Raw genomic sequence first — 21,440 nt, forward strand, 5'->3', positions numbered from 1 at the left:
GCAGATTTCTGTCAGAATCTGCAGATTATACAGTACAAATAAAATGTTCACGTTTCTCCAACGTTGTCTTCCCAACAGTTTCACTGACATCTACACGGGATGGCCAGGAAGCGTTCGCGATGTCTTATCGGGCGCTTCTCCGGCGCTGAGAATTGGCGTCTGTCTTGTGTTGGTGACGTAAAAGACGGATTTAATGCGACATGACCGTTCAAACAGCAGTCGCTTTCTAAAACATCGGATATGTATCGGATTCAGTACCACATACGAAAGTGACCCAGATCGGATTTGAAAATATCGGACTTGCACTGTCATAGCATGATCGGATATGGGTCGCATAGGGTCAGAAAAATCGGATTTGATGCGCTTTCGCCTGCAGTGTGAACGTAGCCTATGTGGCGTCAGAAAGTGTAAGCCCCGCCCCCCGCCTGCACAGGGTTGGTCCAAAAATACTGCTATCTGTCACAACATTAGAACTACTTGCCTCATAGTATGCAGCTCCTGGCACAGCACTGTCAGCAATCCCAAAGGGTCTGTGTCTGTGGTCTCTGGGGATCAGACTATTGCATCTCACAAATGCACAATTATATTCGAACCTGAAATTTTGAGGCCCAGTCGATGCCTTGGACATTTTAATCTGTTCAGCCACTCCTGAGCACTTTTTGTGCTGCTCAGGGAGGCCCATACAGCTTTTTTTGGAGTGGTACCATCCACATGAATACCAGAATTATTTCCTCAAAGTCCAACACAGTCTGTGTTATTTCTTTGCGTCTCTTTAATGCTGTGGCTAATAGGCATATAGCATCGTAGCTTTGATCACGTTTTAGAGTACGTCAGAGTCTCTGAAAAACCTTCATTCTGTTTTCTAAATTTTGTTCCTGTGTGAAGGAAGTGATGGTGTTTTGCTGCCTTTGCTATACCACTGACTACATCTTAGTGCCTTGTACTGTATGTAGTAAGCCTCATTTAAACCTGCAAGGTTTATTTGTTGAGTAGGATGGTAAAATGGGGAGAGTGTACCATGTTTTTGTTATTTAAAAAAAAAAAAAGTTGCTCACATGATCCTTTTACATTTGCATGATATCCAAAAGCAAATAATAATAGCATCATCGTTTTAGAAGATTAGGCCTTTCATATCCCAAACTAGGAGAAAAATGACTTCTTTTTTTGTCAGAAATGTGGCTTTCACGTTGTCTTAACTTAATAAATTGATGTAGAAAAAAAAACCACCCCATCACAGCCCTGTCATATCAGGGTTTTGTCATTTCATGTCGCGATGCTCTGTGTGCCAGAAACATGGTTTTCTGTTGTTTGTAATGTGATCTCGTCTTGTTAAACAAGAGGGAAAAAACACAATTAGAATGCATACTGTCAATATTTTTTAATAAATAATTTGTGTGTAACCAGTGTATGTAATATAGTTAAGCTTTACAGTTGCAACATATGCATATTAAATATGCATATTCAATGGTCCATTAACTGGACATGTCTTTTAAGGTGGTGTTAGTAGTTTTTAAAACATTTAAAAACTGCAGGTGGTCATGTCAAATATGGCAAACAGACATTGAGTATTGAGCTCTATTTCACAGAAAAAGTCAAGTAATGAACACAAAGTAGCATACCCGTTTCATGTTATGCTGAAAGCATAAAGGCACATATCAAAATATATTTCTTGCATGCCAGATTTGACAGCATTGCTTTGAGCTTTAATGCAAGAAGTGTTAAAACTTCTCACTGCTTACTTCTGCACACAAGTTATTCTAATGACTAGCATTCCTGAGTTTGAACTTTCAAGTCATTCATCTTAGTGGCTGTCCATGTTTTTCTTTTAAAGCTACTGTTTTTTAATTAAAATCCATTTTTGTTCATAAATCGTACGTAACATATTCAGAGCAGGTACCAAGACTCTCCTGTTGGGGGTGCTCTAGTGCTGGTGCTTGTTTGATCGCCACTTAGTCCTGAGGCAATGAGACTAATCTTCTAGCAATGCAATGTGTCACTGTGACCATCATAAAAAACGCTTCTACTTTTTATGTTTCCAGAGAAGTCAGACCCAAGTGTCAGGATATTTCCTGGGGCCTTTCGGCTTTCCAAAACGGTTTCCAAATCCTGCGGGTGATAAAAATGATGTTATAATGTATTATGTGATACTGAAATACATATGATTGGTTACAGTATATGTAGGCCTACCAAACTTGAACACTGAAAAAACACTGCATGGTTGAGATGACGCTCCAGGTTGAGTAGGAGGCATTGGAGGGGCAGTTTTTGCTAAGGATATGAGAATTTACAGATCTATTAGTTTAAGCTTTCTGATATCAGGACCATATCAAAGTTTTATCTTAGCATACTTACGTCTTTGTTTGTGTTTAAAAAATCTTAGACTCTAGGCAAAGGAAACAAAAACACAAATTAGAGCCGATATCCTTTCAAATATCCCTGAAACGTGCAACTATGTACTTGTATAGTTTACGTTTACCTTCGTTCTACTCATGGCCTTTTCGCTGTTTTTGTCTGATTTGTTTTCTGATTTCTCGTTGTTCAGGGAGGCTCTGCGGTTCACATCACAGTGTTCCGCTTGAGCTGATTAACACAGAAACAGAAAGAAAATGAAATAATTTGTGTTTGAAATTTCACCAAGCGCGACCTCTAACGCGATCTGCTTTTCACATCAAGAATAATCCCTATGTTGTGAAGTCTTATAGCAAAGCACTTGGTACACAGGTCTTCTAATAACAGTGTGTGTGAGAGAGGCTACTGTGTATTTTGTTTAATGCCTGAACCAACTCACCACTTCCTCCTTCAGCTACAAACACAGTAGGTGGAGCGATCGGCTGAACTACAGTTGGGGGCTCTGCAGTGGAAACACAATGATAAACTACACCCAGCACATAAAGAAGCATTTAGATTAATCATGAATAAAACAAGTAGCAATTTAAAAGTCAAGCTTTCATCACTTGTTTTATCATATCATGCCTCCCAGTGTACGCCAACATTTTCAAAGCAACAAACAAACTTTTGACACCATTTAAAATCATCAAACAGTATTTTTTATGTAACAGTAAGTAAAACAGTTTGGTCACTGGACTAAACCGATTAAAATCCAAACTTGTTATAGTCTATAGTTTCTGTTCCTAACTTTGAAACAGTCTTAATAAGAGCTCTGTGTATATGCAAAAGCCACTGCTCACTAGAAACCACAAAAAGCTTATGATTATGATCAAATATTGCTATTTATACCCTTTCAATGGAAAATCGCTTAATCTCACATCTAAAGAGGGGGGTATCATCAATCATTGAACTGAACAACCTACCTTGTCTTGAACTTTTAGGTCGAACACTCTGTGGGGAAGTGTTTAAAAACAAAAATGTTAAATGTCTTATGGAACTTATCATTTTAATCACTGTTTTGCTTGTTTGCTGTCTTATTTAGAACAGCGTGTTCTATTGCCTTGGAGCTATTTTACCACCATTACCTTGCTCCTGCTCATGACAGCATCGTGGAAATTCTTGGGCTGAGAAGTGCCATCCCACTCAGATGATATACCCACCCTTGTTGAGGGGTGCGCTATTTCTAACGGTTGTGGGAAAATGGCGGTTGGCTCAAGAACTAAACAAACAAAAAAACAAATAAAAAAAAAACCCATAGACATCGAGTACTGCTGTTCAAATACACAGCTGTAGCTATCGCTGCTATTAAGCAGGTGATGGTATACTCACTTTCTTCCGTGGCGAGGATGAAGGATTGTCGAGTTCTCTCTGGAAGGGGAGGTGTCGGACTGCGCTCGGCTGCACAATCAAATACAACCAACCGTAAACTTTTACATTTCTTATTAGGTAACAGTTACCTCATTCACTGTTTTGCATGCAAGTGTTTTACTCTAAAACAAGACTTGAAGGCAAACATCAAAGCTAGATCGTACCTTTGGCAGGCTGTGGGGGAGATAGCGGCTCCACAGACGGAGAGTAAGTACAGTTTGAAGAAAGGTCAGGATCATTTACTGGTCCTACAGTACAAAAAAGCAATGCTATATAAATCATCGCAATGCACATGTAGAAATATCCTGCTAATTGTGAGAATTTATGAAAATGTAAAATTTAATTTTTTTTATCATTGTAGAATTTTATATAGGTATAGTTTATTACGCTGTTAATAATAAATCAAATCTTACCTGTGAAGGTCATTTTCACTTTTAGACTCTACAAGAAAGAAAAGTGACCCACGGTTATCTATATCTACATCTCAGAAATATTTCCAAAACAGTATACATTAATTTCAGTTTTATTTTAGATCATGAAATCTAACATTAACTGTCGCTAAATGACTACATTAATTATAATGACCTTTTAAATATTTTTTAACTCCTCTTTCTCTCCTTGCAAGCAAAAGTTTGTTCGCAGAACTAAAAGGAAGCGAAAGGGAAACTACGCAACCACTAACCATGTACAAACACAACAGGGATAATACTCAGCAAGGCATTTATTCTTACTACATCTAAACAGTTACCGCTATTGTTTTGTAAGGGAAATGGTTTTGAAAACGGTAGTGAATCAACAACGTGAGTTATCACAAACCTTGACGTGTGTCATTGTGACATTTTTGGGTGTGACATTGCACCCACATGTTCTGGGATGCACATAATTACTAATAACTACTGTAAATGAGTAAAATGAATAACACATACAAACTGATTCCAGACCCGATTCCAGAAAAGCAGTAAATGAAAACAGAAATTAAGATTAAGTAAATCTCATGAAGTCATATTTTATTTGCAACAGAACACAGAAAACATTTTAAATGTTTAAACTGAGAAACCGTCCCACTTTGGGAAAAACTATTAGCTCATTTTGAATTTGATTGTAGCAACATGTATAAATAAACTGGTAACCAGCAACAAAAGGCAGGAAAAACAAGAGGTACTAAAAAAAAAACACAGTAGACAATTGTACAAATAAGTCATCACTGTTGCTAAGATCACTTAGCAACAGTCAGTACCATGACTTGGAGGAAAAAGGAGCATCTTTTAGAGGCAGAATGAAAGATGGCAAGAGGCTCGCCAATCTGCAAACAACTGTATCTACAAGCACATTCATAATGTTGCTCAGTGTAAAATTGTATAAATATTTCATCACCAAGAGCGTGCAAGGGACAAGGCTGAAAATCAACATTGGATGCCCTCGGGTGGCACTGCATTGAAAACATGAATGGTTTTGTCACGGAAATCGCTGCATGGACTTAGGAACACAAAAATCAGTCTGTGAACACAGTTTACCACACCATGCACAAGTACTTGTTAAAACTCAATCATGCAAAGAATAAGATGCACACATGATCTAGAAAGGCCACCATCCTTTTAAACCAAAGCTCATTTAAAAGGCAATGTGGAAAACTGTAAATTTGAAATTCTTTCTGGAGAGCATGGATGCCGTTTCCTCTGAACTAAAGAGAAGTGGCACCACGTCGCTTGTTATCAGCACTCGGTTCAAAAGCCTGTGTCTCTGATGGTACAGGGGTGCATTATTGCCTATGTAATCGGCAGTTTGCACGTCTGCAAAGGCACCATCATGGCTGAAAGGTGCATGCAACCCCATCCCAACATTTTTGAGACATGTTGCTGCAATCAAATTCAAAATGAGCCAGTCTTTTTCTTCAAATGTTTGTCTTGATTTGTTTTCTGTTTTCTACTGTGAATAAATTATGTGATTCTGAGTTTTGCAGACCATTGCATTCTGTTCTTATTTGTACTTTACACAGTGTCCCAACCTTTTACAACTGTGTTTGTTGAAGCTGCAAAGCCTCGTGAGCGAGAAACCCAAAAACCAGTTATCAGTCTGGTGACTGAGAATAACCGCAGTCAAGAGTAAGAGCTATTATTTATTTTAAGCTCTGCATGTATTTCGAATAATATAAAAATTTGACAATGTCTATAAGTCTCAGGTTTGGTTAGAACGACCAGTTCCTTAATTTGCTGCAGCGCAACACTAGAGATAAGCGAGATAACCTCCTGCAACATGTTTTGTTTATAGATCACGATGACTAATACAAGAAAGCTGCTTAAGTAACCGGTAGATTGATTATATATTTAATGGACTGTTGATTCTTTCTTTTTCTATTTCTCAGCATTACTGACACATTTTGCAGGAATTCTGTCTAGAGAATTCTTTCTTACCTTACTCCTCTCAAAAGATTTCCTCTCATTCTGAAATGTAGTGGCTCCAAGATTTGAGTTGCCAAACCATTCTGAAGACATTCCTATTACATTCAGGTTCACCGCTGGTGCGACTGCTGGTATGACCTCTAATTTCTGCTCCACGGGAGCTGAAAAGCCAAAATAAGCAATTTCATTAATCAATTGTCTTTTTATGAAAACTGAAATACCTGAAAAAGCTTTTTCATTTTTTAAAATTACTGTTTCATCATTGAGATTTCTGAAATTATAAAGTTACCCTGATCAATAGCCAGCTCAAAAGATTCAGGGGTTCTTTCTGGAAGTGGGGGTGCAGGTGAGGGGGGACTGCCTGGAAGTAAGGAAAAGTATCATAGTGTATCAATAATAGTGCACTTGCTGAATAACATGATTGCAATATGAAGGATTTTGATCAAATAAGATCTTATTGCAAGTGCTCAGTAAACGGTTGATGCATTGGAAACTGTGTGTAATATGTTGCAGACATCTACATACTTAATAGTCTCATTTTATTTTCCAGTTACGTGTTCTTACCACTAATTTCTGTAAGTGCATCAGCAGCAGCATCGTGTGGAATAACTAATAACCTTTCAAAAGGGTCAGATACCTCTGAAAGACAAAATTGCAACATGTTGCATCATTTAAGTAAGCATCCCTTAAGCTAACAGCTCATATTCCAGATGTATGTTCACTATGGGCCCTAACCTGTATCCACAGCCAGCATGTAGGATTCTGGGGTTCGTTCAGGTAGTGGAGGAGGGTCTTCTCCAGAAGTACAGACTTCACCAGTGTCTGCAAAAACAGAAAAATCAGCTGCTATTTGTTGCTCATCTTGAAACTAACACATGCACAGGCACTAGCACTGACCTGAAGCAGGTGAGTTGGCCTCCAGAGTGTGGTCATTCAAAAATAATGAGGGTGCACTGAAAAGAGGGCTAAATGTCCACTCTGTGGTCTCCTCAGCAGCACCCGTGTGTCCCCCATCTGATGACGGAGAACTCAAACCAGTGTCAAAGTAGGGGTCCTCCACCATTGAACAAATGGCTGCTGCTAGATCTGGTGAGGGCTGACGGATCAGTGACGGTGCACTATCACTCTCTGCAACCAATTCTTCTTCTGCTGAAGGAATTCTCTGATTTGCATGCACCATCCAGGGTACTTCATTCAGGTCCTGGGGAACTGACTCAGGAGAGGTCTGGAACAGAGGCCATTGTTGCTGGTCTTTGTGCATGTCCTTGGCGTTCAAGAAAAGTAGGTTTTCTGAAGAAGCCAAAGGACTGTTGTACTGTGGTAGGAAGGCCCGTTCCTCGTCAAGCAGATGCTGAAATTGTGGCAGAAAACCAGACTCCTCACCTGGGATTAAGATCTCAGAGACCTTTAAGAGGAGTATGAGTTGCATCAAGAATAGATTATTGATTATAATTTGCATGTAAATTCAGTATGCTTGTAAAATACGAATGTTCTCAGCTCCGTTTAATATTTTGCTTAACAGTAAATAAAAGAAGTGTACAGCAGCAGTTTCAACAGAGCACAGAGGTGTCACTGCCTTCTTAGTTAATTTTCAAATCTGCCAGTTTGATGATTTTCCGCTTTGATCATGTGACTAGATTCTATTTTAATGTTGCTGAAACCACAAGAAAGCCTGCCACATCTACTGTTTCTGTTTTACAGATTCAGATGGCTGTGCGTTTCGGTATGCGTTGATGAAGCACACAACCAAAACCATGTCGTCTCTGCTTCTAGCTAGTCTCTGTCTAAGCTCACTAACAATAATAAATCTCTGGTTACTTACCTCGTTTTGGAAAGTCTGTTCATCTACAGACTGCAAATATCTCTGAAATAGTAACTTGATGGTTCTGTAGACAAGGTCATATTGTTCCTGAGATTAAACAACAAGAATTTGTTCTGTTAGGTAGCATAACTTTGGGGCACGATTCACGAAACAAAACTGACATTAACTGGCATTACTGTTATATAAATTGCTTGAAATTTGTTTCTGTTGATTGGAAGACTTGTTAGATGTGATGGTTTGCATTATATTAAAAAAACATCAGGTACCTTGGTTTGAACTAAAGATGGCCTCTGGGTTCTCATGCTTTGAACTAAATTGTAGATGCTGAAATCTGAAGTGATCATCTATAAACGAGCACACAAAAGTAATGGAAAGGTTGGCAATTTTACAGTTAAACGCATCTGTCGTACAAAATGTACAGCAAGGCAGAGAAGAATAGCTAACCTGTTTCTTTAGGAGGTTCCAGGTATAATCAATGACACACAAGGCTCCTGTTCTACCACAGCCAGCACTGCAAATACACAACAGAAAAACGTCACATTTTTCAGACATTTGCAGTATAACTGCCCATATGCTTCTTCAACTATGCTATACTTGCCCTACATATATGTAGCATAGCTGAAGAAGGCATTAGGTACGATGGTACATCTAATGGCTAAACCACAACCACTGCAGCAATGTCTGTAACTATTCACAGCTTACGACTCCCCTCGTCAGCTGAATTAAGTACAAAACTCTTTCTCAGGACAAGAAAACAAATGAAAACTGGCGCAATAAAAAAATAAAACTTTAATGATAGTTTTAGCAACCATGTTGTGGTGACCTGTCACAGATGTGGGGTGGCTTCGTGATATGTAGGTTAGGTTATATCTGCTACAAACTCAACAGTACATGGCTGACTCATCATGAGGAGTGTCATGGTTTCACATGTTAATAGTTTCTGAACAGTTTAGTTAAGCATAAGCATATAAAAAATATAATATGTATTTATGTAAAAAAAAAAAAACAATCAGTATGTGACAAAGTAACAGTATGTGACAAATCTATACTTGTTTGCGTTTCCTCAGAGGGAAAGTATGATGCAGAACTGGAAACAAAATGATACAAACTTTCTACACAACTGACAAGCTCACACAGGTGCAATCCCACATGCCCCAAGGTTTTCTATTTGGACTTATCTAAGTCACAAGCTCTTGCTTTAGCCATAGTGTAAGTGCTGGAAAATTTTAGGGGGAAATGTATACATATATACTTTACAACCCAGTGGGGTTTTGGCCAACCACCTACAAACATTTCCTGTTAAAAGAATAGCGTCTAACCTCGAAGCCATATTGCTGGGGACCTGTACACGTTGCCCACAAGCAGTACAAACTCGATCACAACCAAAAGCACAGTTCTCCTTTGATCTGCTTTTTTTCTTTAACATGTTAGAAAGGAGCGATGGCATTTCATACAGTGTGGTAGTTTCTGCTCGTGCGTGTACTGATCAGATAACAAAGCGATGTTCAGAAATATAAGTAAAGAATAAAAGAGTGACAACAACCTCAATTTCTATAATGGCTTCATGCTTTACTTTAAAAAAAAAATAAAATCGCACGCGAACTTTCAAACTATTTAAAACAAAAACAACGTACAAGAATAAAAGAGTCACGTTTTCATTTACCTGAAATATTTTTTCACGTGTAGTTTCATTTTTAGTTGAAATCAATTGAATTATTTCTTGAATCCAGTTAAAAGAAATACTTTGAAATACTTGAGAGAAGACCAACACCATATTCTGATTTCTTTGCATTAAAAAGCAACGCAATCTAATTTACATTATATTTAGAAAATCAATCGCTACAAAAATTGACCCCAAGCTGGTGATTCAAGTTGTCCTGAGTGACAGGATGTGAAATTTAAGCATGTGAAACCAACAGTGACAAAAGCCTCCTTTCAGTTGGACCGGTGCACCTTTTACTTTAAAGGTTGAGCTGTGTACATTCTGATTCATTTCTGGTTTCGCTAAACAGCATCAAGAACATTTTTCTTAAGAACGATGAACAGAGCTTCCAACAATATAAGCATTACCTATTAAAAAATAAAGATCAGCTTTGCAGCTCATTTTTGAGCAAGACAATCCACTTCACTCATATGTTAACAGGATGTATATTTTGCCTTAACACCTAACTCCAGCCATGCAGTAAGTTCAAGTTCTATTCAAATGCCTGACCTGCAGTGAATGCAAATAGGGACGTCATCATGGGCTTGATAAGAGCGCATCTCATGCAACATGTCCAGAATGGGAGGGATGGAGTCCGGTACTCCGTGATCTGGCCAGTTGACATAGTGCAACTGTTTCAAGGTTCGGGAACTCTGAAAAAAATTCAAAGTATTGTACACATTTAGAATGCAAGCGTCTTTTTAGAGCACATTAAACTTCATAGTTATATTTTTGGGTTCAAACCCAACTGTCAAATACAACCACAAAAGTTAGGCAGGCTATAAACAGTGCTTACATTGTGATAGGTCAACCTTAGGGTCCTGGTCAGATAGTCTCCTTTGCTTTCTTCAGAGTCCTGCACAAAAAGTTTTTCTTTAACCTAAATTCTTGATCTTGCTGCTTACAAAATTATGGTAAAACAATGTAAGACTTTAAAAAAACTATAATTAGGTATAGTGTATGTGCATGGCATACAGTACTGGTCAGTTTACAGAGATTCATCATGGGTGTGAACAGTAATTTGGGGCTTATTTGGGATTTTCACTAATCTCCACAGGCTCAAATTTATACATAAAAAGTCAAAAAATCCTTTAGCATAAAAAGAATTGGATTGACAGCACTGGTTGGATTGAACAATGCTCAGAACAATGCGAAGGTACAGTGAAAATCTATGGAGACCTGTAGATTTACACAAAATGGGAAAGTCTTTTTTAAAATTGTAACGAACCGAGTTTTACGTCGCCATGGACTGAGAGGCTGCTCACCAAGAAAAAAGCCCTGCTCTAAAATTGACCCCTTAAATCTCAAGTGAAATTTACAGGTGCCCAAATAAACAAGCCAAAGGCCTTTGGCTTAGAAATTTTATGGTCAGACAAGACAAAGGTTAAGCCATTTGGCCACAATGACAAAAGCTGAGGGTTTTTAAATTTAATGATATCTAATTTGTGGAGTGTGGTTATAAGCTATGCTAAGAAACCAACCAATTTAAATCAACTCTACCAACTCTGTCAAGAAGAGTGGTCAAATATCCAACCAGAGTTATGCCAAGCTACAAAAAGCAAAGCAAATCTGGGTGAGGCGCGACTTGCTAAGGGACATTTAACCAAATATTAGTTGTATGTATTTGAGACCGTATGAATAATGTTGACCCTGTGTGGATTAGAGAAAATCCAATGTTGAGCAGCCAGTTTTTGTTTTGTAAAGTAGTTAAATATATTCAGTATAGCAAATACTATAGTATATATTCAGTATAAGTTTTTGCATCAGATCCATTAACCTATTCATCTTGAAAATATGAATAGAGAACAAAAAGTACTCACACAGTAAACTTTAAAAGGCTCACAAACGAACGGCTCCTCGTGTTTCTGTGGCCAGTAAACCTCACACTTTTTCTAAACACAAAAAATCAATCATACAAGTGTAACAAAAGTACTTTCAATTTAAACAATACATCAAACGATAATAGTTAACAAACTGACACCAGGCTGGTGTATAAACATACAAATATAGAGAAAATTCTGTATGGTGAGAAAAAAAGTGGAAAGCAGAGAGAAGTTTACCTTTCCCATCTCAAACTCTCGACAGGCCATCACGACAACCTAGAATCATGAAGTGTAAAAAAAAAAAAAATCATAGATCTAAAAATAAATAAATAAAACATTTTTAAAAGATATGTGAACTGGGATGGGGATCTGTATTTCAGCTACTGTGGCCAAAGTCACAGCTCTTTTAATCTTAATTTAATTTTCAACTGAAGAAATAAAGCAAGTTGTGCTATCTTAAATGCACCTTGTGGTGTAGACCTTACCTCTGTCTTGTATTCCCAAAGCATCCTCAAGAAGTCCACTACTGTGTGGGGCAGAGGACCCTGAGTAGCAATGTAAGCCCTGGAGTTTGATACTCCCTGCACACAAAACACAGTAGTTACATTTGCACAAACCATATTTCAGTCGGGACCCCCGTGGCCAAAAGAAACCTGTTATCTCTAATGCAGCAACTATTTGGCAGCATATACCTCCCTAGCCTTCCACTCACAGATATTGGCAGAGAGAGCAGCAGCAAGACTCTGGCTCAGAATGTAGCAGAGATCAGTGCAACCACAGATAATGTTAAAAAGCTTCGAACAGCATAAAAAAGAGAAGCTGGGGTACAGTTGGTTTGTAAAGTGGCCAATCCACTGTGGCCAGGCTAAAGCAGCCTAAATAGTGCACTTACGTTGTTTGTCAATTAAATGTGTAGAAGCTGAGCCGTCAGTGGATATAAGCTAAAAGGGACCTTGTTCTTTACCTTGAGGAAACTGGCGTTGATGTAGTCTGTGTCATTTTTTGATGTGACAAGAGTAAGCTTTACTCTGGTGTGGTCAACTACAAAAAGAAAAATATGTAGTTATGAATGTTGGAAAACCTAAAAAGATTCAGAGTGTGCTTTACGTTCTCACCTTGTGGCAAAAGAAATGAACAGAATTAGAATAAAATAAAGATGAAAATATAATAAAATATGTTAATGTTTGTAAGCTTTTCCTAGGATCTAGTCTACCTTGTCTAATTTAAATAAATATAAGAAACTTAAGTAGATATGTTGATGGAGCATTACATACTGTTTATATGGGTTTTTTTGGTCACTGGCACAACACTATAGGTAATCTAGAAGTATTCCTTTACAGTGTTAATGCAGAAAACTGTAAAACTGTTGTATTTTTATACATTTAAACAAGCTTACAGGGCAGAATGTCCTTGTATCGGTTCTTCTTGATGTTTTCCTGCTTTTCTGCTGTTTTGCTAGGATACGTCTTGTCCATTCGGTACTTTGTTGACTGACTTTTCAACCTCTGAAAAACACAAAAAGAAATGTAAATGCGTTGCATTCATAAAGACTTTTCATCATAGTTCCTAGACGCTATCTAAATGCCAAAGAGCTATTTTTGTCATGTTTTGCTGATGTGTCATACTGAAACAACCTCCAAGCTACGGGTATCATGTAAATGCGTCTAAATTATATTTAATTAGCCAAAACAGCAGATGGGTAATATGAGTTTCATGGTAGTGTTTCCTGTGCATTTACTGGAAAAGCTCTTTTTTCATAGTGCAGATGCTTTAAGGTCATTAGCAACTGATAGAGGAGAGTGAATAAAAAGTGGGCATGTAACCAGCAAATTACATGTGACCAATGGCACATTGTCACATGTGGTCAGTTTTTATGTGATTCAGCCTCAGACGAAGAATCTGTGACTCATTCGAGCTCAAACTGACATGATGGCTGACAAACTGAGAGGACCTCGATTCTAAATCACCTAAGCGGAAGCTCGGACTCTCAAGTTAAACTCATGTTTGTTCTGAGGCCAGTTGAGGCAGATCTAAAAGAGTCTGCTAAAGGACTTGAAATACATCTGCACTTCTCTAACACTACAAAGTGCTTTTTGTCCTCAGAGGAAGTGATGCAATGGACTCTTTCCTCTGGAGTGGTTGGGGTGGCAGCAGTATGACAGCAGAGGGGCAGCATGTGAAGCACACAGTGCTGTCTTCAGGCACCGCCATGTCACTCATCACCATGGCAGCAGCCCACAGATGATGTCACCCTGGGGTTAACACCTCTCAGGCACAATTTAGTATGTTTGCGTGAGTGTGTTTCTCTCTCTGTGTGTGTGTGTGTGTGTGTGTGTGTGTGTGTGTGTGTGTGTGTGTGTGTGGTTGTTGTTGCTGCTAGTCGTCAGTCGTGTTACAGGACTTTTGCTTACACTTCTTCCTTGTTGTGCCTTTAGTGACAAGCATCAATACAAAGAGGAAGAATGAAAATGGCGTTGGAACCCTCCGAAAAATACCAGCGTGGTACTTCCCTCAGTGTGATGTCTTTTGTAAAAAACCTAAAAATCGGGAAGACTAAGAACTTTCAGTTTCGCTGTGCTTACTGTCAATATAAAAATACACCTTTTTTTAGCGTGTGAATGTGAAAACCCATCGAGAAATACAGCATGTCTTCTGGGTTGAGAATTTTTAGCTGTACTTAAACAAGAGGAACATTACTGTTAACTCACCACAAACTCCCCAGCAATGCCGTTAGGTGTCTCCTCAGCCGCAGCCTCCTGTCTTTCCAGGTCATCCAGGAAGCTTCTCAGAATCCTGACCTGCTGGTCCATAGCTGGATCTTCACTGTGTGGGATAGGGCAGTTTTCATAGGCATTTCATGGCACAAAGGTCCTTGTCCACAGGTCATGGATAGGCTTGCTAAGCTTGGGGACAGGACTGAGGCTGTTACGTTGCTCCGCTACAGAGCACTTCTGTATTGTAGCTCTCACATGAAGGAACTGGTGTAAGGGAACTTCTAAACTGTCTTACAGAATGTAAGAGGAAGCTAACAGGTTCTGTGGTCAGATTAAAAATATTGCCGCGCCCCCTGTGGGTTTCTCTCACAGGGTCCTAAAGTCACCCGGGTGTTCTATTGCATAAATATGTAGCAAAGGGGATGGTAGGGGAAAACAAACATATATTTATGCACATAAACAGTCAAAACAGGTGATCTTAATCAAAAGCAGTCTAGTCAGTTGTACAATATTTTAAATACACAAGCCAAGTGGAGGAGAAACGCATGTAGGGATAGAGCCTAAGACAGAAGAAAGAGGGAGCGCAAGTGTCAAAGATAATCACCCTTAGTTGCTCAGCAGTAATCCACTCAGAGCTTTGGGAAGTCTTCATGTACCTACCTTACTGTACAGCAGACATTTTTGTAATTGAAGTGAGACAGGATGATAAAAAAAAAATCTTGTGAATCTCAGCTAGCACAAATTCATGCAATTTGTTTAGTGGTTAAGCAACAATACTTTTAAATTCACAATGTGTGCATAAAAAGAGTAGTGGGAGGAGCTATGTTTTCAGGAACCACGGGCAATAACTCACCCGTTAAAGACTTCCCTTTCTTAAATATACATAAAAGCTCAGCGTTGAAAAGAGTGTGGCTTAAAAAATACAAATGAAAAAATGCATTACTTACCAAAGTGCTCCCGGGCGTGGATGTTGCCTCTTTTGTCAGTCAACCTTCAACTAATGCTTTTGTCCGGGGTGGCATCATGAAGAAGTTCTGACAGGACATTGCTACATTTAGCAGGTGCTGAGCGCCACATCAGTCGAATAGTGACATCTAGTGGCTTTGTAATAAACTAACGGAGACATTCTGACACTCAACTGAATGTTACATTAGTCACCGGTTTACAGTATATATCGGGAAAATATAACTGGATAATATCAAAGCATCCAAGACAGACTAGCGAATAACAAAAGGTTAAAGGAAGATTTTTGCCATGTTTTTTCCAGTCATAAAGAATCAAGCATCTGCTGTGCAAATGTATCTCATGCTGCTCGTAATAATCAACAGCAGTGTCCGATAAACTATGATTAACTAGATTAAAGAAATGGGAATTTCTTACCAGGTAAAGTGAAGTGCAGCTCTTATGTGGGGAGGGTTCCCACTCTTTCACTTCTGTGTCACTAGTTAGTATTGCTGCATGTTACACTCGTGTTCAAGGCCTAGCATAGACGCAAAAGCATTTATGTAACCCACAACGCACCTACAGGAAGCTAAGATCACCACAGTCCACCTCTACAGTTTCCTGATTGTCGAGTTGATTCCAAACCTGACATCAGTATGAAGATATTTTACCTCGTTTTGCTTTTTCAAGGTGAGTGAGCTATAATTTAAACCTTCTATGAAAGAACTTACTAAGCTAAATCCTTTCAGCACCTTAATCATCATTGTTTATTCTCTCTCTCCCAGGCTCTATTTTTGTAATTTTTTCCACTTCCGTTCTTTGTGACTTTAAACTGTAAAATCACAGCTTATTCTAGCATCATAGATAAAAACTCTGATTTCATATCAATATTTTTCAGTCACAGTAAACTTACTATTTCATATATAAATCCGTCATAATTTTTTTGTTATGTGAAAAATAAATGCCTCTTCACTTTCATATCCTGAAATTCTTTAAGATTTAAAATTATAATTAAAACATACAAGCCTATAAAAATTCTTGAATGTACTCCTTATTGAAATATTTATTTACGAAGAAAAACATGTTTAAATTAACATGTTTTTTTCTTTAAACCTTAAATTCAATTAACACGTTAACTATTTTTTGGGAAACATTTTTCGTGAAAGGTGGAATAGAAACATATATATATATATATATTTACTTTACATACTGTTAAATGAAAGAAAAGTGTTGCAAATGCACACAGGATGTTTGACAACACCTACCCCCATCTCTCAAGTACTCATGAGGTGGTTTTTTTGCTTGTGTTTTTTTCTCGGGCTTTTAGTGACAATTATTCTAGCATTTGTGCTATCTGACAATCAAAATTTGAAGGTAAACTGCAAACTCATATTAATTCGAATTAAAAACTGAATAACATTTTTATGATTTACCAGACTACAAGGATTTTCTTTCTGTCTGCCTTGTATTTCAGCAAGTCTTCAGCTTGAATGTGATAAAGAGATCACAGCCCATGTTGGAGGTGAATTTATCCTTAAATGCAAGTATGGCATAAATCATTTTCTGTACAGCAAAAAGTATTGGTGCAGAGGGCCCTCCAGAAGCAATTGTGAGATTGTGGCAGACTCAGAAAACAGTCGAAACACACACAGGTCCCAAGTGATAGATTTAAACAGAAGGGGGCTGTTTGTGAAAGTCACAAATCTCCGATTTGATGACGCTGGAGCGTACTGGGTTGGGATTGATAAGATATATGCTGACATCATGACCCAAGTCAAAGTGATTATCACTGAAGGTAAGAATAAAAGACGTTATGCAACTTAGAAAATAAACATTATTTTACAATAACAGTGAAATATGCTGCATCACAGCCTCTGTTTGGTGTTAAGCTGACTGGACTGACATTTCTTTTTTTGTGTCAGTTCCAGTGTCCAAGCCCCGACTTTGGCCCCTGAGCTCTCTGGTGGACAGGCCAACATGTTGGGGGAAGTCAGTTACCTTACGCTGTGGTTGTGCAAAGGGCACTGGTGTTCGTTATGCCTGGTATCAGCACATTGACAGAAAGGACTTCCTGCTCCATAAGTCTTCAGACTTGTATCTTCACTGTGGCGCAGTTCAAAAGGACTGTAGTTATTTCTGTATTGGCAGTAATGACATAAGCAGTGAGAAGAGTGAGCTCATCTCTGTGCAGGTTCTGATGCCTGCAAACAGCAGCTGTATCTATGTTGTTAATATTCAGGGTAAGAACAAATGTGATATTCCATTGTGCAAATATAAATGTGAGAACTGTCTTTACAGTGATTTACTGATTAATAAAATGCTTTTAGAACAAATGTAAAAAATGTAAAAAAACAAACAAAACAAAAAAAAACATGCAGCATTTTTATAACAACTATTTATATTTACTGACAATATACAATGACTAAAACAACAAGTCAATTACTATATTTCATTTTAAAACATGGCAAGTGTTCTGTTGTAATGTTTGAGCATGGACGTGGTTCTGTTCCCATAGTGATAATTTATTTAGTTAGTTAGTTTTTTAATTTAGAATGAGATTTTTTCAACATTAAGACATTAATTTAAACGTAAAATATTTAGTTTAAGTTTAATAGCGTAGTTAGCGTAGCATAGATGATTTACACCATTCATAAATGTCCCATGAAAAAGATTACAATATTCATAGCCTCATATATTAGTGGCAAAAAATAGACTATTTGTGCATTTGTGACACTTTAAAGCCAAAAATTTATGATGAAATTAAAATGGCATTTAATAATTGTTTTTATGCAACTTGTGCATGCATGCGTGCATGTCTGCGTGTGTGTAGTATAGTAAACTATTGCTTGGAAGAAAGGATTAAAGACATCGTGTGTAAGTTTTGACTTCAGTGACTCCTAGAGGTTATAACAGATATGACCGTATGTACAAACCCTTTATGTACAAATTTTCCTTAGGGTCATTCTATTTTTTTATTAACAAAAATCAGGTCATTAGTATTATATTCTAAGCATAAAAACACAATAAACATAAAAGACAGAGTTTAAAGTTACCATGAAATATTCTAAACAACAACGTCTGTTTTCTTCTCTCTTGTTTTTACAATGCTGTAAAAGCTTCATCCTCAAGGTCTATAAAGCATTATCATTGTAATCTTTTCTTTTTCATTACCAGGTCAACCAATTTATGACTGTGCAGACAGAATGAGCACAACCACAGTCACACCACCAACTCTGACCTCCTGCCTAGTTATTATGAACATCAGTGATAACACAAGAAATCAATCTTTACAACTGAATGAAACCACTCAAGGCTTTTTTTTCATCAGGTTAGTCAATATGCTACTTTTTACTCTATGGAAGAATCACTAAAGGCTGAAAAGAGAATTTAAATTTGTTGAAATTTCACCATAAGATGCGGTCTGAAAACCTGCCCTACTCCCCTTTTCTTTTCTAGATCATTGACGGGACTGCCACTGTGGTACATATTACTGCGTTGGAGTTCTTTTCTGGCCTTGTTGATAATCATTTGCACAGCTGTTAAATGCACAAGAAGAAGATACAAAAAATATGCCAACCAGAAGAAAAATATTCATTGCAGGCGAATTTACCATGCGTGTCAGTGACCTGAATTTTACTGTGGTAGTTCTGTGGAAGTTAGAATGATGCCTCTGAGATAGCAGCTTTGTGGCTTAATTGTTGGCCAAAGTTCTTCGATCATGTGGGCCTGTTTGTGAAGAGGGTAGGGCATAACATGTCAGACTGCAGAATGACTCATGCAATACTGACCAAAGTGGTCTGTTATTTATTTGAAATACTAGAGTTTGGAAGAATCTACAAGACCATTGAAATAACAGTTTTAATTATGTTTGCTGATTGCTTTATCAGATCAACTTTTCATATAGTAGTTACACAATTTTGTATACATTAGTTATACAAAATATTGACATTAAATCCAACAAAGCTTTTCAGAAGGCAGCTAATGATGATTATCACGATCAATGAAAATAAAAGGACTTATGGTATTGTCTTAGGTAGTGGAAATAAATGTAAACAAACTTCAGACATTTTACCTTCTATCTAAGGCCCTCTTCACTTCTATAAACTGATGGAGAGTATCAGGTATTTAACTTTTATTTACCTCTAAGTGGACATATCTCCTTTGCGGCATTCCTGACTCAGACCTAGTCATGTTAGTCGACTATACATATATATGGAGCGTCATAAGAGAGCCAATCAAGAGGATTGTTTTAATAATAATGATGATGACTAAGAATGTAGCCCAAGATTATTAAAAAGGTGTGTTTCAGGTCCCTGAATTTCCACATGAATTAGACTGATGATTATAAAAATATATAAATAAATTTGCAGTAAAACAGTCATTGACTACCATGTACCTTTGCTGTTTTTGTATTAGCGACATTAATTATACTTAAACCGTGGAGTCTGGAAGTTTTATATGATAAATGGTTTATTGCTGTTACAGGTTATGAAGAAATGCAAATACCTCACCCACTTATTGTGAAATCAGTATCACAACAATGTGTCAGCACTTGGGCGTTGTAGGGCATTAAAATATGTCATATCAGGTTGATTAAAATTCTAGTGCTGCTGGCTCAACACTAGAAACAGACTAAACTATAAGGTAGAATTCAGCAATATTACCCTTGAATTAGTGATGTATATGAACTGTAGCATACAGTTGTCCAAATATTTAGTTTACTGGGTCTTGACTGATACTATTTTGTTTCCATTCTCAGAGAAAGTGTCAGAAAATTCCAGGTTAATTACTACTCACGTTGTACTGTAGTTGATTTCGTTACACTTAATGTTAAAATAATAAAACTTTTCATTTCAGACATTATAAAATCTCTCTGTATTTTATATATTTCATATTTAGCAGTGATACTACTTGGGTATTTGATTTCTCTCTTAAAGATGTACCAATATACCTATATGCAATATAGGTATTTTGGTACATATACCTTGGTAATATACAATATATGTACCAATACACCTACCAATACCGGGGCCTCCTCTCAGTGGGACATGCCCTGGACACCTCGACAAGGAGGCATCCTGGTTGACAATTCTACTCTGAGCCCCTTCGAATGGCTGAACTTCTCCCCCTAAGATCATCCACCTTTCAGAGAAACCTCATTTCTGCCACTTGTATCTGTGACCATAGGTGAGTGTAAAGACATAGAAAGACCAGTCAATCAAGAGCTTCACCACCACAGACCAGTATACGTCCATATCACTGCAGCCGCAGCACTAATCCATCAGTCAATCTCCCGCTCCCCTCTCCTGCTGCTTCACACTCGGCTGTGAACCACTTCAGTGCAAGCTGGAGGCTACAAGCTGTATCCTTTATCCAAGGTTCAACTAACAGACTCTCTTCTTGCCAGCACCCCGGCATAGACTGAGGAGTGTGATTCCCCAATAGTTGGAGCACACCCTCCAGTGAACCCCTTCCCAAAGATAGGAACCACTACCCCGGTCTGCCAATCCAGAGTTACCACCCCTGATCTCCAAGCAAAATTGTAGATGCGTGTCAACCAAGACAACCCTAAAGCATGCAGAGCCTTCAGGAACTCAGGGCAAATAACATCCACCACAGGGGCCCTACCACCAAGGAGTTATTTAACTCCCTCAGTGACCTCACCCTCAGCGATGAACGAGTTGTCCTCCTCGTCCTGAGACTTTGCTTCCTCTATGGAAGAAGTGTCAGTGGGATTAAAGAGGTCATCAAAGTACTCCTTCAATAATCCAACAATATTGTGATGATATTCTGTTCCTAACCAAGCTGACTTTGGAGAAGAGGTTGTCACGATCCGCAGTGGCAGACCAAGTGGAGAGTGTGTGGAGGACTCAGGTGCAGACACAGGCGAAGACACGAAACTGAGTTCAAATGAAAAGCGAGCCTTTATTTTGGCTGATGACATGGGGGCCAAACAAGGTAGAAGCACTGTGACGAAACTAAACTATAACTAAGCTGGGAAACTGGTACTATGATGCCACAGAAAACTATGAATACAAACATGGTGGGTGAGAACACAGATGACGCGACACAGACTGCATGAAACACAGAGACTAAATACACATAAGGGATGATCAGGGGAAGTGGCCACACATGGAAGCACAGCTGACACACATGAACCTAAAGGCAGGACAGGAGAAGTGAAACTAAATATACTGACATTGAATACAGACTTTCAAAGTAAAACAGGAAACATGGAGATTAGACATGACATGAACTAAACATAACCACGCAGACATGACG

At 38.2% G+C, this 21,440-nt stretch overlaps 2 protein-coding genes across 5 annotated transcripts; one reads left to right on the forward strand and one right to left on the reverse strand.

The window, feature by feature from the left end:
- Nucleotides 1–1,342: 1,342 nt before the first annotated feature.
- Nucleotides 1,343–15,922, reverse strand: ptpn22 (protein tyrosine phosphatase non-receptor type 22). 4 transcript variants are annotated; one of them, XM_085259044.1, is made up of 28 exons: nt 15,597–15,922; nt 15,164–15,250; nt 14,211–14,325; nt 12,899–13,007; nt 12,467–12,543; nt 11,988–12,083; nt 11,740–11,778; nt 11,500–11,571; nt 10,476–10,535; nt 10,190–10,332; nt 8,422–8,488; nt 8,244–8,321; nt 7,978–8,064; nt 7,053–7,560; nt 6,891–6,977; nt 6,720–6,794; nt 6,445–6,516; nt 6,168–6,316; nt 4,170–4,197; nt 3,921–4,004; nt 3,718–3,786; nt 3,474–3,607; nt 3,312–3,339; nt 2,789–2,875; nt 2,477–2,580; nt 2,353–2,383; nt 2,188–2,268; nt 1,343–2,106 (listed from the first exon to the last, which is right to left on the reverse strand). In XM_085259044.1, the coding sequence occupies exons 3-28, from the start codon at nt 14,310–14,312 to the stop codon at nt 2,045–2,047; spliced, it is 2,529 nt and encodes an 842-aa protein (XP_085115170.1). In that variant the 5' UTR covers nt 14,313–14,325; nt 15,164–15,250; nt 15,597–15,922; the 3' UTR covers nt 1,343–2,044. The 4 variants fall into 4 exon arrangements, with proteins under 4 accessions (XP_085115170.1, XP_085115173.1, XP_085115172.1 ...); XM_085259047.1 differs by having other exon boundaries at nt 2,789–2,851; nt 15,597–15,921; XM_085259046.1 differs by lacking the exons at nt 15,164–15,250; nt 15,597–15,922 and adding an exon at nt 14,877–15,056.
- Nucleotides 15,645–20,011, forward strand: LOC146551176 (uncharacterized). Its single transcript, XM_085259051.1, has 5 exons — nt 15,645–15,848; nt 16,633–16,953; nt 17,081–17,398; nt 18,333–18,486; nt 18,615–20,011. The coding sequence occupies exons 1-5, from the start codon at nt 15,815–15,817 to the stop codon at nt 18,781–18,783; spliced, it is 996 nt and encodes a 331-aa protein (XP_085115177.1). The 5' UTR covers nt 15,645–15,814; the 3' UTR covers nt 18,784–20,011.
- The last annotated feature ends 1,429 nt before the right edge of the window (nt 20,012–21,440 follow it).

Source organism: Mchenga conophoros, linkage group LG20, assembly GCF_057382185.1.
Source record: "Mchenga conophoros isolate Kocher_MC1m ecotype Shallow Benthic linkage group LG20, M_conophoros_male_GT1.1, whole genome shotgun sequence".
NCBI lineage: Eukaryota > Metazoa > Chordata > Actinopteri > Cichliformes > Cichlidae > Mchenga > Mchenga conophoros.

Excerpts from the sequence above, each read along its gene's own strand:
- ptpn22 (XM_085259044.1), bottom strand. The coding sequence starts at position 14,312 with ATGGACCAGCAGGTCAGGATTCTGAGAAGCTTCCTGGATGACCTGGAA. Across the intron at positions 10,536-11,499 it reads AGCCTTTTAAAGTTTACTGT|GACTCTGAAGAAAGCAAAGG; the intron begins GTGAGTACTTTT and ends CTTTTTGTGCAG. Across the intron at positions 7,561-7,977 it reads AACAGACTTTCCAAAACGAG|GTCTCTGAGATCTTAATCCC; the intron begins GTAAGTAACCAG and ends CTCCTCTTAAAG.
- LOC146551176 (XM_085259051.1), top strand. The coding sequence starts at position 15,815 with ATGAAGATATTTTACCTCGTTTTGCTTTTTCAAG. Across the intron at positions 15,849-16,632 it reads CCTCGTTTTGCTTTTTCAAG|CAAGTCTTCAGCTTGAATGT; the intron begins GTGAGTGAGCTA and ends CTTGTATTTCAG. Across the intron at positions 17,399-18,332 it reads CTATGTTGTTAATATTCAGG|GTCAACCAATTTATGACTGT; the intron begins GTAAGAACAAAT and ends TTTCATTACCAG.